Genomic DNA, 17080 nt, shown 5'->3' with positions numbered 1-17080 from the left:
GCAGGCGGTGGTTATGTGTGAGGGCAGCAGGCGGTGGTTATGTGTGAGGGCGGTGGTTATGTGTGAGGGCAGCAGGCGGTGGTTATGTGTGAGGGCAGCAGGCGGTGGTTATGTGTGAGGGTAGCAGGCGGTGGTTATGTGTGAGGGCAGCAGGCGGTGGTTATGTGTGAGGGCGGTGGTTGTGTGTGAGGGCAGCAGGCGGTGGTTATGTGTGAGGGCAGCAGGCGGTGGTTATGTGTGAGGGCAGCAGGCGGTGGTTATGTGTGAGGGCAGCAGGCGGTGGTTATGTGTGAGGGTAGCAGGCGGTGGTTATGTGTGAGGGCAGCAGGCGGTGGTTATGTGTGAGGGCGGTGGTTATGTGTGAGGGCGGTGGTTATGTGTGAGGGCGGTGGTTATGTGTGAGGGCAGCAGGCGGTGGTTATGTGTGAGGGCAGCAGGCGGTGGTTATGTGTGAGGGCAGTGGTTATGTGTGAGGGCAGCAGGCGGTGGTTATGTGTGAGGGCAGCAGGCGGTGGTTATGTGTGAGGGTGGTGGTTATGTGTGAGGGCAGCAGGCGGTGGTTATGTGTGAGGGCAGCAGGCGGTGGTTATGTGTGAGGGCGGTGGTTATGTGTGAGGGCAGCAGGCGGTGGTTATGTGTGAGGGCAGCAGGCGGTGGTTATGTGTGAGGGCAGTGGTTTTGTGTGAGGGCAGCAGGCGGTGGTTATGTGTGAGGGCAGCAGGCGGTGGTTATGTGTGAGGGCAGCAGGCGGTGGTTATGTGTGAGGGCAGCAGGCGGTGGTTATGTGTGAGGGCAGTGGTTATGTGTGAGGGCAGCAGGCGGTGGTTATGTGTGAGGGCAGTGGTTATGTGTGAGGGCAGCAGGCAGGCGGTGGTTATGTGTGAGGGCAGCAGGCGGTGGTTATGTGTGAGGGCGGTGGTTATGTGTGAGGGCAGCAGGCGGTGGTTATGTGTGAGGGCAGTGGTTATGTGTGAGGGCAGCAGGCGGTGGTTATGTGTGAGGGCAGCAGGCGGTGGTTATGTGTGAGGGCAGCAGGCGGTGGTTATGTGTGAGGGCAGCAGGCGGTGGTTATGTGTGAGGGCAGCAGGCGGTGGTTATGTGTGAGGGCAGTGGTTATGTGTGAGGGCAGCAGGCGGTGGTTATGTGTGAGGGCAGCAGGCGGTGGTTATGTGTGAGGGCAGTGGTTATGTGTGAGGGCAGCAGGCGGTGGTTATGTGTGAGGGCAGTGGTTATGTGTGAGGGCAGCAGGCGGTGGTTATGTGTGAGGGCGGTGGTTATGTGTGAGGGCAGCAGTGGTTCTCGGGTGTGAAATATAGCTAATGGCGGGTTACCGGGTGTACCAGTAGCTGGTGGCGGGCAAGGTCACGTATATGACCCATGGTCACGTGTGTGGTTTAAGGTCAATGGTTATGTGGTTAAATGGTTAAAAGTTAACCTATTCTAAGTTCGGCTGTGTTTACACTCAACATTGCTGTAGACCAAAATAACCCGCGAGCCTTTAAGCAACTCATCTTCAAAGCACCCCCTTCCAGGCTCCCCCCCCCCTCCTTTTTGGTGATTGAACCCTAACGCTAATCCAAACACCCCCATTCATAGCCATATTATTTTACACTGAACCCCAAACCAATTCAGACATCTTCATACCCCCCCCCCCCCCCTCCCTTTTTACATTCCGCCCCAGTTTTTCACACAAGAACCGCCCATAACTGTATATTTATTTACATTTGGCCTTCGACAACACATTTTGACAAAGCGAGCGGAACTCCCCAACCGTAGCGCTTGTTTTGTACTGCGTGAACTGCTAGCTACAGAAAGCGGGTCTTGTGGTAAATAAAAACTCACGAGACAGCCCGGGATTTCAATCTGAATGTATTGCTTGGATCTCACGGTAAGGCAAGTCAGGTAAGATACGACAGCCTGCATTGAGAAAATGATTTACATATTGAGCTCTATAGCGTTACCTCAACGATAGAGGTTGTGAAAAGAAGGGGTGGGGGAGAGGGTACAAAGACTGGTCTCAAAAGGGTGTATTTTTTTTAAAAATAAAAATTATGACTTGGGCATGATTTAATAATAATTTAATACCCACTTCTCTATAGAAATAGTTGGAACCGTGGTAGTGGAGTTGCTAGAGTCTAGAATTTTGTCACCAGCCCCGCAATTTAATCTTGCTTTAACTTTTCCTGTACGAATGCCCAAATGACGTTGTAGAAAAAAAAAGTTCCTTTAGGGTATAAAACAGTTGATATTATTTTTATTGTAAGCTTTTCTTTAGTTCACAATATCTTTTTTTTTTATTGTTTAATAAATAAGTTAATCAAAGACAATATATTACATCTTTGTCGGATTTTTAAAAAAAATTGTGGTCTTTTTAAAAGCCACTCAAACACTTACGTCCCCCCCCCCCCCCCCGCTCCATACAACAAGTTCAACCACTAACACCACATTTACATGTGTGCTATATATGTCGAGAAAAAAACATACAAGTTAATGTTACATAAAAACATTTTTCCCACGGAACGTGTATACTTGTTGCGAATTTTCTTTTTCTAGACAAGTTTACATGTCGCCAGTGTGAACGCTGTGTAATATTACAGGCCTACAATAAAACGTTTTTTTTTTATAATATAAGGGAAATGGGGGAGGGGTGGTGAGGGTTGACGACATACCTGTCTGTATCAAACATCCAACTCTGACCCCCCCCCCCCCTTTCCCCAGGATGCCCAGACAGCTGTGGCAGAAGAACCAAGATGATACATTGCAATCAAGTCTAATAGTTTCTTTAAAGGTCTTCTCTTATTAGTATTTATTAACTTAGTTTTTTTTTAAGTTTTTATCTTTCCATGGGGGGTGGGGGGGTATTCTAACTGCCTTGACCTTCTCAGTTTTGTACCCCCCATGCTTGACACTTTGAGTTATAACTATGAACAACGATAAGCTTTGTCGCAGTCTACGGGAATCCCCTCAGTTTTTTTTCATGACAAGAGTATCTAAAAATAACCTCGGGGTCATGTGACACTCGTGGTAGGCTCAAGGTCTGCGACGACAGTCTTTCACTAGCGCTGTACGAAAATGGCGCACTTTGATGCAGCTTTTGATAAACAGTTTTTACACGAGTTTGGTTGAACGTGTCAATACGAAGAGCCAAACACTCAGGTAAGCTGTTGTTTTTTAAAGCTTCTCTTATCAGGTATGGCAAGTTTGACTTTTCTTTTAAAATACTCCAAAGCTTAAGATTCGGATATTGATAAAAGCACCAAGTGCCATACTTAAGTGCGTCTAGGATTACTTTTCCAATCAATATCTTACTCAATACCTCAATGCACTTAATACCTTAATGACTGCGCTGTATCAGTGGTGGTGTAACGTAGAGCCCTAACTGGAAAGACGCCAACCCACAAAATGATTTTTTTAAAAATGAAATACAAGGGCAAATACAACACAATGATCTCAGTTATAAAACGAATAAAATACATGGGAAAATATACCACGATCTTAGTAATAAAACAACCACTCTTCCAAATCGGCCAATTTAAATTATTATCTTTTACATTTTACCAAGCTATAAGTTTTGTTACATTTAGTTAATTTAATCATCCGATCAGGTATTGTATATAGAGCCTGTATAATATTGTGAGTGTAATTGTAGTGGTAGACAATCATTTGTTTTTGTAAACGAAGTTGAATTAATTCGGGGTTAGGCACCTGTGCCGGTTGAGCTAAAAGGTCCTTACCTGAAGATGATTGGAAGGAAACTTCAGAAAAGATGGACAACTGGAACTAGAGAGTTTAAGATTTAGCTAGATTTTTAAAAAAAACATAATCATGTCAATAAAACTAATGTATCTTAAAAACATGAAACCGGCTGGCTGCAGTGGGCACACAAAAGGTCTACAGAGTGGGATATACAAGGTCTACAGAGTGGGATATACAAGGTCTATAGAGTGGGATATACAAGGTCTATAGAGTGGGATATACAAGGTCTACAGAGTGGGATATACAAGGTCTATAGAGTGGGATATACAAGGTCTATAGAGTGGGATATACAAGGTCTACAGAGTGGGATATACACGTTCTACAGAGTGGGATATAGAAGGTCTACAGAGTGGGATATACAAGGTCTATAGAGTGGGATATACAAGAGGTCGGCGCCCGGGGACATATGTCCCCCCCCCCCTCGCTACGCTACTGTATTACCCCCTTCATGTGGGGGTGTTACCCTTTTAGTGTGGCCTCTTATCCCAAAGCTGGGATACAAATCCCAGTTTATTTGGTTAAATTAATCTTTTCTAATTTCTTATCATGTCTGGGTATGTGTACAAAATGTGCTCCCCCCCCACCCCCGTCATAAACAGATTTGTGTTGCTATTTTTAACCAACACACCATACATGGCTGGAAGTTTGAACACTTGGTGGTGCCTTGTGTTCCCCCACTTCTCAGTTGAGTTATTCAGCTATACCTGCAGCTATACCTGCAGCTATACCTGCAGCTATACCTGTAGTGTTTGATTGGCCACTACAACTGCATGCAGTAGATGTCCGCGTCATGAGCACCGCTACGTACATACACGACTACTAGAGCAAATATGTACTTTTTTCTTGGATAAGACTCTCGACTCTTAACAAACCGCTAGTCGCATTATGCAGAATCGTGTCTTGCCTGTTTATCTGCCGGTATTTCTGTTAGTGTATAGGTCATGGATTTATAGGTCAGAGTTAGGGTCAGGAATATTGCTATGGTTAATGTCATGGCTAGGATTAGTGTAGCGATACTATCACTCGCCTAAAATCGCCTCTACTGTTATTTCCTGGTGTCCTTGGTTTCTTCAATATATTTCTCCATCGAGAAGTGTGCCTATGATTGCTGCTTATAGATTAGTCATACCCACATATTCATAGATATCGCTGATGATACTTCAACTCAACTCTATAACTAGGGATATTCTTATCTCTAGCCCTTGAGTTAAAGTATCTTCAGCTCTAGTAATGAGAATATCTGGATATGACTAATCACACCTAAATCCCCCTCCCCCCTTTTTTAAATTTTTTTTAAATTTTAATTTAAAGGTGTGGGTGTGTGATTAGTTGGCAAATAAACTTAATCTTAACTAGATTAGATAAATCATAATTAGATTAGCTTAATCTTAACTAGATTAGATAAATGATAATTAGATTAGCTAAATCTTAACTAGATTAGATTAATCTTAACTAGATTAAATTAATCTTAACTAGATTAGATTAATCTTAACTAGATTAGATGGCACTGATGTCAAAAGAAAGGGACCAACATCTCCGACAAAACAGTAGAAAAGTATTTTGTAATCTACTTGATAGTTTTTTTAAGTATTTCAAAGACAGAAAAGAACTAAGGTTTCTGTGAGAGTCTAACAATAGTAGAACCCATTTATAAAATTCAGTTACAATTAATTGTTTCGTAAGTGGGTAACTGCTAGGTAACTGCAAATCGTCATACGGTTTGCGTCAGGTGTACACAATGTATATAGTGTGGCATGTGTACATGCTAATTGTTGACATTTAACCCGAGCGGCTGTTGACGTTTGTACACATTGCTTGGCCTGGGTTATCAGACACGACATGGCCGTCACGTGGTCGGAAATTGCTGTACACCCACGTGACAACACAGATACCAAAAAGTCTTCCCCCCATGCACGCTGGCATGTTTCACTTCCGGATGATTTCCAAGTGTTTTGACTCGGAACTTCCGGCAAGTCACGTGACTGCTCTCTTCCATACGTCTGCAGACGTCTGTAATGTTTACACCTCTCTACTTCACCTACATTACTTTTCTTTACCAATGGCCACTTGACAGGGTTTGTAAACCGCGAACCCGAAGACGCGGGTTCAAAATCGTGATCTCTCAGCAGTCAAACCGTCGTACAACTGAACAAGTTTGATCAGCTGGTTTCCAGACTAATCGTGTTCTACAGTTTTCTGTGAAGCTCTTGAGAGAAACGATAAGGGTTTAGTACTTGGTTAGAATCATGCTAACACTAACTGTGGTAATGGTTTGGGTTAGGTTTAAAGTCTAAGTATCTAGACGGTGATCTTATACAACCATGCTTTGAGTGTGTATACTTAAACATCATCTATAATTATCGCGTGCTGATTGTTTGTATGTGTCCTACTCCATAGTTTAATTTTAAAAACCTAAGAAAAACTTCATCACTAACATTTAAATCTTCCAGGTATTGGACCAATCGCAGTCATGATAACAAAATTTACTCTCTCGTGTTTGCTTCTGGCTGTTTTAACCAATGGATCGGAGGAATACGATTTGCGTCCTCCGGAAATGACGTCTTCGGTTACTGGCGAAATTAATTCAAATTCGGGTTATAAAAATACCTGGTCTGATAATAAGTCAACCAATCAAAAAGTTAATAATTTGATTCGTATGGTGATCCCATCCAACGATGTTGCTCCTGTTCACGATGTTGATAAAAAAGACGCCGACCCCACAAAAAACATTGAACTACAAAAGTCCTCACCTAGTCGCACTAACAAGCAAACACTGGACTTACATGTCAATAACAAAATGACCTCTAACCTCAAAAACAACTACAAATTAGAATGTTTTCTTGAAGCTACAAAAAGCCCAGCATGCAATTCTACTTCCTACTGCATATATTCGGGATGTAGGTGCTACAACGAAACAAATTGCTGTGATTGCAGCGGCCTTCGCCTGACGTCCGTCCCTGACAAACTGCCGCCTAACATAACAAAACTTGACCTGTACAACAACGATTTAACTGAGATAAAATACAGTGCGTTTGGAAATTACTCACGCCTTAAAATATTGCATTTGAATTCAAACAACATTTCAAAGCTGAACGAAAGCTCGTTTTTGGGTCTGGAAAACTTGACGTTTCTCCGACTAGACGATAATTCCCTAGCGATGACCCCTGACACGTTTCCCGTGGGTGTCTTCAAGCCTTTGGTGTCCCTCACGGCCTTGAGGTTGAATAAAAACTTTAACTCGGCGGTAGGAGGGAACAATTTTAGTTACCCAGATTTAGCGCTATCTGACTTGAAAAACTTGAAGGCGCTTTATATAGACGGGCTGACGAACGCGTCGTTTGGAGTGGGATTTAGTAGGATGACTTCATTGGTCAACTTGACCGTGACTGGCTATCTGGACGGATACTGTAATATAACTAGTTTAAGCAACACGACATTCCAGTACCTGGGACACATCAAGGTCCTCAACCTCAGCAACTGCCACCTACGTGGGGGGCATATTGACAAGGATGCCTTCACGCCTTTGGTGAGCCTAGAGATGCTGGACATCCACTACAACGAGGACATTGGAATCAAACACCTGCAGCATATCATGCACGGGCTGAGGAACAACACGAACCTGTGGTGGCTGGACGTTAGCACCATCGAGTGGCGCTACTCCACCGGAACTCAAGTCAATGCCAGTCACGTGACCAACCTCCCCAAGTCCTTGACCACTCTCAAGGTCGCGGGGAACAGCATTGAGAAGATAGACAACGATACGTTCGACCATCTCCCCCCAAACTTAACTCTTCTGGACATCGGAAAAAACCGAATCGTGTTCGGGGTTTTCCTTGAATTTCTCCCAAAACTGACCAAACTCCAGACTTTACTGATCAACGGCGAAGATTTCCTCTACAACATCCCCACATCATACAAGAAAGAATTCATCGAACATTTTCATTCCAACCGCAAGAGGAGAAGCGTTGGGGATGACAACGCTCTAGTATTCCACCTCCCACCACAACTGTCCCGGATAGAAATGGTTAACGCTGAGTTGCAGTACCGTCTGTCACGGCTGACGATAGACAGCAACAACTCCCTGACAGACCTTGTGTTGGACAGAAACTTTTTGCCTGAGCTGCAAGGTCCGTTCATCGGCTTCAATCATTTGACCACTCTCAGTATCTATTCGAGCTATGTTAGTTCCCTGGAGTGGACGTTTTTCTCCAATTTCCCGCGTTTGGAGAATCTTAACCTCGGCACAAACCTACTTGGGGATTTTTTAAACACTCTTGACGATCCTGTTTTCGCTAATTTGACAAGTCTGAAAAAGTTAGATCTTTCTATTAACACCATTCAAAATTTAAGTTATGGTTTATTCATCGGTCTCAATAATCTTACTATTCTAGATCTGTCAAACAATCGTCTTTCGGAATTTAATGTAAATATCAGTGGGATGAAAAACTTGAGACTGTTAAATCTGAGTCACAATTCGATCTCGTCACTTCCTGATGACGTGATGGAAAGCATTGATTGGCTGATTGACCACCAGATACCGGTTGAGGTGGAGCTTAACAACTGCCCTATTCTTTGCACGTGTCAAAACTTGAAATTCCTAACCTGGATGGTCAAGTCTCCGGGCTTTAAGTCGTTCAAGAACTATATCTGTGCTCACGACGATGTGTACGTACGCTTGACCGACGGCTACAACAAAACCGTGGAGCTGCTGAACAAAGAGTGCGCATCCAACGAGAAGCTCTTCCTGTTTGTTGTTGCCGCCACGCTGCTCGTGCTGATTGCTCTCATCGGTCTCATGATCTTCCGCTTCCGGTGGAGCCTGCGGTACCTGTACCACGCGGCGATGCTGAACTTCCATAGACGACACGAGACAAAAGGCAACAAATTTGACTATGACGTTTTTATCTCCTACGCCAACCCGGATGAACTTTTCGTCCTTGAGATTGTCGAGCCGGGTAAGTCTTTAGGAGAAGATAATGTATCTTTTGGTAATATACATATTAGGGTGTTGAAGTTTCCTTGATAATCACATTGTCTATTTGCCAATTACATATTTTATGGCTATTTCGGTTTAACCCAATTACCTTTGTGTTGATTGTTCTTTGATTTTAAAAAAAAAAAGCCGAGCTGGGTCATTAGTTACTTATGGTTTCCTTTTTATTTGGTCAGCATAAAAAAATGTTGGAAGTTTATACACGAATTTTTTTTCTTTAAAATTAATAATCAAGAAATTAAATGACTTACTCTTTGAGTTAAGGTGAATATTACAGTAAAAATACTTTTTAAATCTACTTACTTGAAAGACTTCCTCAATACTTCCATTAATATTGAATTAGCATTATTTTTACACATTATACATGATTTATATTTAGCCAGGGCATTACCTGGCCGGATCAGTTGTTTAGTATTCCAAAAGATTAACAAAACAAAAAAAATAATAAACCTGGAATGATCTACCCTAAACTTTCTCAAATATTCTTATATAAAACAACAGGGGATGGCAACTCGGGATATAGACATGATTTTTAATCCATTTTTAATTACTTAAACTTTTTAAAATAGAACAGAATCTCGTAGAAAAAAAAGAACTGCACACTGCTTCTGTGAAAAACCTTTCTGTTAAAGACCATTACCTGTGTGTTTAGTAATCATCATAAACCCGGCATTGCCCACCCAAACCACAACCAACCAAAACAACAAAACGCAAACATAACGCTAACACAATTACAAATACAAACGAAAACAAAAACCTAACAACAAACCCAACCACAATCACAAACACCAATACAAACACAAAGAAAAAACAAACAAAAAAGCAAACGAAAACAAAAACCTAACAACAAACCCAACCACAACCACAAACACCAATACGAACACAAAGAAAAAAAAACGAAAAAGCAAACGAAAACAAACCAAATCCAAACGCAAAACCAACCACAAACACAAACCCAAAGAAAAAAACATGTATATATATATATATATATATATATATATATATATATATATATATATATATATATGTATATATATGTATATATATATATATATATATATATATATATATATATATATATATATATATATATATATTTATATATATATATATATATATATACAGCTAACACCACGGTCAGCAAAGCATCTCATCCCATACCACTCCACCTCTACACCATACCACTCCACCTCTACACCATACCACTCCACCTCTACACCATACCACTCCACCTCTACACCATACCACTCCACCTCTACACCATACCACTCCACCTCTACACCATACCACTCCACCTCTACACCATACCACTCCACCTCTACACCATACCACTCCACCTCTACACCATACCACTCCACCTCTACACCATACCACTCCCGTCCATCCGTTTGTCAATTTAAAAAATAAGTTAAAAAGAATTTGTCTATTAAAAAGAACGATTTAAATCAGTTATAAAGTTAATACAATGTGAAAACATAATGAATTACATTTTAGGGAATGAATCTAATATATAAAGCTCAGTTCTGTAACGTGTGGCAAAAAACAAAAAAGTTTGTCGTTGACACTTCTACGGATTTAAGTGTTAGATTTTTTATCGTGCTCAAAGTCTAAATTTACGAGTCGAAAAATTACCATTGAAAGTCTTTAAAAACAATTTTCATTCTATTTACTTAGAAGAATAATTTTTAATTATGAACGCGACATAAAATTTTTAAAAAGTGTATCGACGTTTATAAAATTTCTAAAATTGTGTCGGAAATGTATTGACTGCAAGTTACTTCCCTTTAATGAAAAATAAATCCTTAAGAAGAGAGAATTAACATTTTATTACTTTGTTTTTGGTGTTAAGAAAAAAAAAATAATTACACAATTAGCGGGGATTGATTAAGTGCAATGTCGTTAGGTATTTTTAACACTGCCTTTTATTTATTCTATACACTGAACATACTGTTCAATAATTATTATTTTTTTTTTAAATCAATAACATTTAATAAGCCAGGTCCTACAAATCATATACGTTTATTTCTTTCCATTTACGGATAAGCTTGGAGTATTATCATTTTTGTTCACTAAATTGAAACAGGCGCGTCCGCCGGCGCCCCTGCACGGTTTGATTTGGCACCCTGGGCTATCATGTGAGCGCTATGCTGCATAATTTTGTTTTAAACAGTGCGATAGACTATGGATAAGAAAGGTTACTATAGTCTTTAAGTGAATCAAATCCGGGCGTCCTCCGGCACCCCGACAGGGTGCTATTTGGCGCCCCGGGCCTTCCGGTGTACGCTATGGTATCTACGTTCGCGTGAGTTCAAAAGACTATAAATAAGTTATGCACTATAGGCGTTAACTAAGTTCAATCAGGCGGTGACGTCATGGTGCGTCCTCTGGCGCCCAGACAGGGTGCTTTTTGGGGTCCCGGGCCTCCCGTGTTCGGTTTCGCGCCTACGTTCACTAAAGTGAGTGCAAAAGACTATGAATAAGTTGGGGTACTATAGTCGTTTATTAAGTTGAAGTAGGCGATTCAGCCCCGTGAGCACTTTGCGTTTATATTCGCGTTAGTGTTTTCTTTGTGTTTAGGTTGGGTTTGCGTTAGTGGTTGCGTTTTGATTTGGTTCGTTTTTGTTCTTTCTTTTTTCGTTTTCGTTTGTGTTTTATTTTCATTGGGTTTGTGTTTGTATTTGTGTTTGAGGTTGGTTTTGCGTTTGGATTTGGTTTGTTTTCGTTTGTTTTTCTTTTGTGTTTTTTTTTCTTTGGGTTTGTGGTTGGTTTTGCGTTTGTATTTGGTTTGTTTTCGTTTGCTTTTTCGTTTGTTTTTTTTCTTTGGGTTTGTGTTTGTGTTTGTGGTTGGTTTTGTGTTTGGATTTGGTTTGTTTTCGTTTGCTTTTTTCTTTGTGTTCGTATTGGTGTTTGTGGTTGTGGTTGGTTTGTTGTAAGTTTTTGTTTTCGTTTGTATTTGTAATTGTGTTAGCGTTATGTTTGCGTTTTGTTGTTTTGGTTTTGGTTGGTTGTGGTTTGGGTGGGCAATGCCGGGTTTATGATGATTACTAAACACACAGGTGATGGTCTTTAACAGAAGGGTTTTTCACAGAAGCCAGAGCAGGGCCTGGCCGGGACGGCTAGTCTAATATATAAAGCTTAGTTCTGTAACGTGTGGCAAAAAAAAAAAAGTTTGTCGTTGACACTTCTACGGATTTAAGTGTTAGATTTTTTATCGTGCTCAAAGTCTAAATTTACGAGTCAAAAAATTACCATTGAAAGTCTTTAAAAACAATTTTCATTCTATTTACTTAGAAGAATAATTTTCAATTATGAACGCGACATAAAATTTTTAAAAAGTGTATCGACGTTTATAAAATTTCTAAAATTGTGTCGGAAATGTATTGACTGCACAGTTACTTCCCTTTAATAAAAAAAATTCTTAAGAAGAAAGAATTTACATTTTATTACTTTGTTTTTGGTGTTAAGAAAAAAAAATAATTACATAATTAGCGGGGATTGATTAAGTGCAATGTCGTTAGGTATTTTTAACACTGCCTTTTATTTATTCTATACACTGAACATACTGTTCAATATTTTTTTTTTTTTAAATCAATAACATTTAATAAGCCAGGTCCTACAAATCCTATATGTTTATTTCTTTCCATTTACGGATAAGCTTGGAGTATTATCATTTTTGTTCACTAAATTGAAACAGGCGCGTCCGCCGGCGCCCTTGCACGGTTCGATTTGGCACCCTGGGCTATCATGTGAGCGCTATGCTGCATAGTTTTGTTTTTAACAGTGCGATAGACTATGGGTAAGAAAGGTTACTATAGTCTTTAAGTGAATCAAATCTGGGCGTCCTCCGGCACCCCGACAGGGTGCTATTTGGCGCTCCGGGCCTTCCGGTGTACGCTATGGTATATACGTTCGCGTGAGTTCAAAAGACTATGAATAAGTTATGTACTATAGTCGTTTACTAAGTTCAATCAGGCGGTGACGTCATGGTGCGTCCTCTGGCGCCCAGACAGGGTGCTATTTGGGGTCCCGGGCCTCCCGTGTTCGGTTTCGCGCCTACGTTCATTAAAGTGAGTGCAAAAGACTATGAATAAGTTGGGGTACTATAGTCGTTTATTAAGCTGAAACAGGCGATTCCGCCCCGGGCTAGACTCTGAGCACTGTGCGTTTATGTTCGCGTTAGTGTTTTCTTTGTGTTTAGGTTGGGTTTGCGTTAGTGGTTGCGTTTTGATTTGGTTCGTTTTTGTTCTTTCTTTTTTCGTTTTCGTTTGTGTTTTATTTTCTTTGCGTTTGTGTTTGTATTTGTGTTTGTGGTTGATTTTGCGTTTGTATTTGGTTTGTTTTCGTTTGTTTTTTCGTTTGTGTTTTTTTCTTTGGGTTTGTGGTTGGTTTTGCATTTGGATTTGGTTTGTTTTCGTTTGCTTTTTCGTTTTTTTTCTTTGTGTTCGTATTGGTGTTTGTGGTTGTGGTTGGGTTAGTTGTTAGGTTTTTGTTTTCGTTTGTATTTGTAATTGTGTTAGCGTTATGTTTGCGTTTTGTTGTTTTGGTTTTGGTTTGGGTGTGCAATGCCGGGTTTATGATGATTACTAAACACACAGGTAATGGTCTTTAACAGAAAGGTTTTTCACAGAAGCCAGAGCAGGGCCTGGCCGGGACGGCTAGTACATTTTAAAATGAAAGTAAATGTCGCACACAAAAAATGGCGAAATTCCAAAAATAAATAACTTCCACAGAGCTAGTCAAAAGAGGGGTCAAAGTTCACATCCACGGGCGCAACTTTGTGGCGGGAAACTTTATCGCCTCCAACATCGTGAGCGCCGTCAGCATGTGCCGTAGGACCTTGGTCATCCTGACCGGGAACTTCTGCAAGAGTCACTGGTGTAAATACGAGGTCCAGGTAGGTGGAATTATTATTGTGCTTGCAAGTGCTTTTAAAAATATCTAAACAGTAATTCCAGTTCTAATCTAGAACTAAACGATTAAAACCTTTTCTTTATAAGCAAAAAATAACGTTTAGTTTTGGTTTGCCAGTAAATAATAATCTATTATTAACAAAATGCGTTATTTTAAAAAATAAAATGAACTGTTATATTTAATTTAGGCGTTGATTTAAAAACCACTGAAATCTGTGTCTGATTTAAGACAAGACTGGCACATTGTTCAGCTCTAAGGGGTGACACCACATGAAAAATGTTTTTCTTTATTATGCATGTTAATGATAATGTAACAGATTTATTTGTTCACGGTATTTGTTCTCTAAACAAAAAAATGTATAAAATCATATTTTGTAGTTCTAGCTGCCCCGAAAGCCATGAAATGTTTAAATTGAACACATTTTCAAAACTCTCCATCTTTGCTCGCTCAATATTCAAAACAAAATCTCATTTAAGATATTCACTTTGCTGTTTATTTTTTAACTTTTTAAATGTATTTTTAAATAAGAAAATATACAACAACAAAAAATAAGTAGACGGTTTTACATAAACTTTAATATTTTCTAAGTATTGCAGTAAAATGAAAACACAAAACTTGAAAAGTAGTGTAATGCTCAAAACGTGTGCAAAGTTTCACTTTTGTGTTACACTAGGTTAATGGGACGGCGTAGTAAAACTTACGAAAGTTGTTTTTTTCCTTCAAAAAGATAGAATTGTTAACTACGTGTAAATTGGTTTATTCTTTTATCTTAGTTTAAGGCGTACTAACCCAGTTTTTTTAGTATTGCAATCACAATAAACAGTGTATTTTTCACTAAAAAATGTGTAGGCCGATAATTTTAAAATTATAAACGAAAAAGAAATAAAAGTTTAACAAAAAAGTTTAACCGCGTGTTTTGTTTTATCTAGTAACAATTTAACCACCTAGCCCACATCATTAGTTGATAACAGATCGCGAAAAGGCTCAATTTCTGTACCTTAGTACGATTGGTCAATAGAATTAATGAATCATTTTCCTTTAGTAATCATTTAAACATTTAAGTAAGCCTATATATGGCGGCATTGCCTTGACCGTAGTGGTTGCCTAGACCGTAGTATGACCTTGACCTTTCTATTTCAGATGGCTAACATGGAGTCGGTCCACGACGGACGTCCGGTGCTGATATTCCTGGTCAAAGAGAACATGGCGGCCAAGAACCTAGGCGAGCTCATGTCCTTCCTCCGCTGCAACACTTACGTCCCCTACCCACAGGGGGAGCAACTCTCGGAGCGGGAGATGAAGGCCATGTGGGACAAATTGGCGCAGGACCTGCGCTAGCTGTAGGACCTCAGCGATGACATTCAGGTCTAGATCGTCTCATGGAGAACATTTAGGTCTAGATCGTCTCATGGAGCTAATACGCTGGCTGAAGGACATTCAGGTCTAGATCGTCTCATAGAGGACATTTAGGTCTAGATCGTCTCATGGAGCTAATACGCTGGCTGAAGGACATTCAGGTCTAGATCGTCTCATTGAGGACATTTAGGTCTAGATCGTCTCATGGAGCTAATACGCTGGCTGAAGGACATTCAGGTCTAGATCGTCTCATAGAGGACATTTAGGTCTAGATCGTCTCATGGAGCTAATACGCTGGCTCATAGTTTGGAGGACATTCATGATGTCCTATTGCTGGCCTTCCAGGATCCTCTACACCACAGTACTTGAATGGCAAATACCCTTGAGCTCTAGCAGTCATTATTTTCGTGTGCCGACAGCCATCCTTGCAAGGTTCACACAACAATGTAACTGGATATCATTTATAGCCTCGGGCATATTGCTTCATCAACCGTATAAACGGGTCCTTCAAAGAAAAATATTGGATTACTAATCAGGCGTATCGTTTTACCACATACGATGCCCATTAAACCAGTGATAACAAAAACAATTAAACTGTTTGGAGTTTAAATCAAAATCGATGTTACAAAGGAAAACAAGGTTTTTTTTAAGCTTTGACAACCTTTTGACAGCCTCTTGACCGTTGTGTGATTTCTTATTACGGCATGGTGTCTTGTATTAATCAGGAAAAGAATTTTTCAATATAGAAAATTCTTTTTTCCCTTAAGAAAACATATTGTAATAAATGCTGTAACTGTATATGTATTTTTTTCTTACAAATTGGTTGCAAATTATTATTTTTATTATTGTTGGTTATAAATCATTTTATTTTTTAATTTAAAAAAGAACGAGAGCCCATAAGTTTTATTGCTTCTTAAAAACATTTCTATATATCTTCCATCAATGAGAGATATGATTTTTTAAATATATATTTAGAATCAGTCGGTACACATCTTCCTAAGATCCACTCTTTGATGCTTTTCTCTAAACGTGCAGTTTTTCCGTGAGAGTCAAACGGTATGCTTTCTACAAATCTTTTTCATAAACAAAAACAAAAGAACGATTTATCGGAAAAAAAGGTAATCGTAACTTGTTCCTGGAGCTATCACTACCCCATTTGTTTGCAACATCAATTTTCGTTATATCAATGGATACATGTTTTATTTTTGTATTGTGGGAGGAGATTGACAAATGACTCACAAAATGGCTTCCTGTGTTATTTAACCCATGCTACTTAGATCGGCCACATGAGGTAGACATATTAGAATTGTAAGCTATAACATTAAAAATAATTTCCCCGCATCATCACTATTATAGTTTAACTTATCAACCGTAATGGTATTTAAACTACTTAATAACTAGTTGTTTGCACCCGTTGAGGAAAAGTTGCAACGGGGCCTATTCTGCTAATTTTCTTTTATCACATTTTGACCCTTCTATTATGAAATATGGCCTGCAGATATGTAAACCATAGCTCTATTCGGGTTTGTATCTGAATCTTAAATTCCAAACTAACTCAGTATTTGAAGAAACGACAAATTTTGACACAGCTGAAGGTCAAGAACTTGTACGCTAACTTCGGTGAGTATGTAAATCTGAAGACAAACTCGTAAGAATATGAGAATTTGTTAAACTGGAGACACTTTCCTCAAAAATGTGAGAGTTAGGAGACACCATCTGCCAGAGCAAAAGAATCTCACCATTATTCAGGTAAGTTAAAAAAAAACCCACACCTTTATAGTGCGGGAGGATGCTTTTTGTTACACTGTGTAGTATATCACACTGACATATTTATATCAAAGATTATTATAATAAAAGGAACATGTAGAAAATAATAAATATGTATTCAGTTAATAAGAAACAACGAAGCCTCGCTTCGATATTTTAAATAAACAAGAGTACCCAAAATGCAACAGTTATAAAAATGTTTACTAATAATATAATCAAATTAAATACCGGTAGACCAAGTTTATCGTAACTTCGCTTAGGACAAATTGATTTGTCCTAACAACTGATTTGAACAAA

At 39.6% G+C, this 17080-nt stretch overlaps 1 protein-coding gene across 2 annotated transcripts; it reads left to right on the top strand.

Moving 5' to 3' along the window:
- Positions 1-2968: 2968 nt before the first annotated feature.
- Positions 2969-15715, top strand: LOC131934509 (toll-like receptor 4). 2 transcript variants are annotated; one of them, XM_059290547.1, is made up of 4 exons: positions 2969-3156; positions 6207-8711; positions 13480-13643; positions 14801-15715. In XM_059290547.1, the coding sequence occupies exons 2-4, from the start codon at positions 6227-6229 to the stop codon at positions 14996-14998; spliced, it is 2847 nt and encodes a 948-aa protein (XP_059146530.1). In that variant the 5' UTR covers positions 2969-3156; positions 6207-6226; the 3' UTR covers positions 14999-15715. The 2 variants fall into 2 exon arrangements, with proteins under 2 accessions (XP_059146530.1, XP_059146531.1); XM_059290548.1 differs by lacking the exon at positions 2969-3156 and adding an exon at positions 3173-3190.
- Positions 15716-17080: the final 1365 nt, after the last annotated feature.

Source organism: Physella acuta, unplaced genomic scaffold, assembly GCF_028476545.2.
Source record: "Physella acuta isolate Inbredline_101_S28 unplaced genomic scaffold, ASM2847654v3 ptg002854l, whole genome shotgun sequence".
In the NCBI taxonomy this organism is placed as follows: domain Eukaryota; kingdom Metazoa; phylum Mollusca; class Gastropoda; family Physidae; genus Physella; species Physella acuta.
This window is presented reverse-complemented; position numbering and strand designations above follow the sequence as displayed.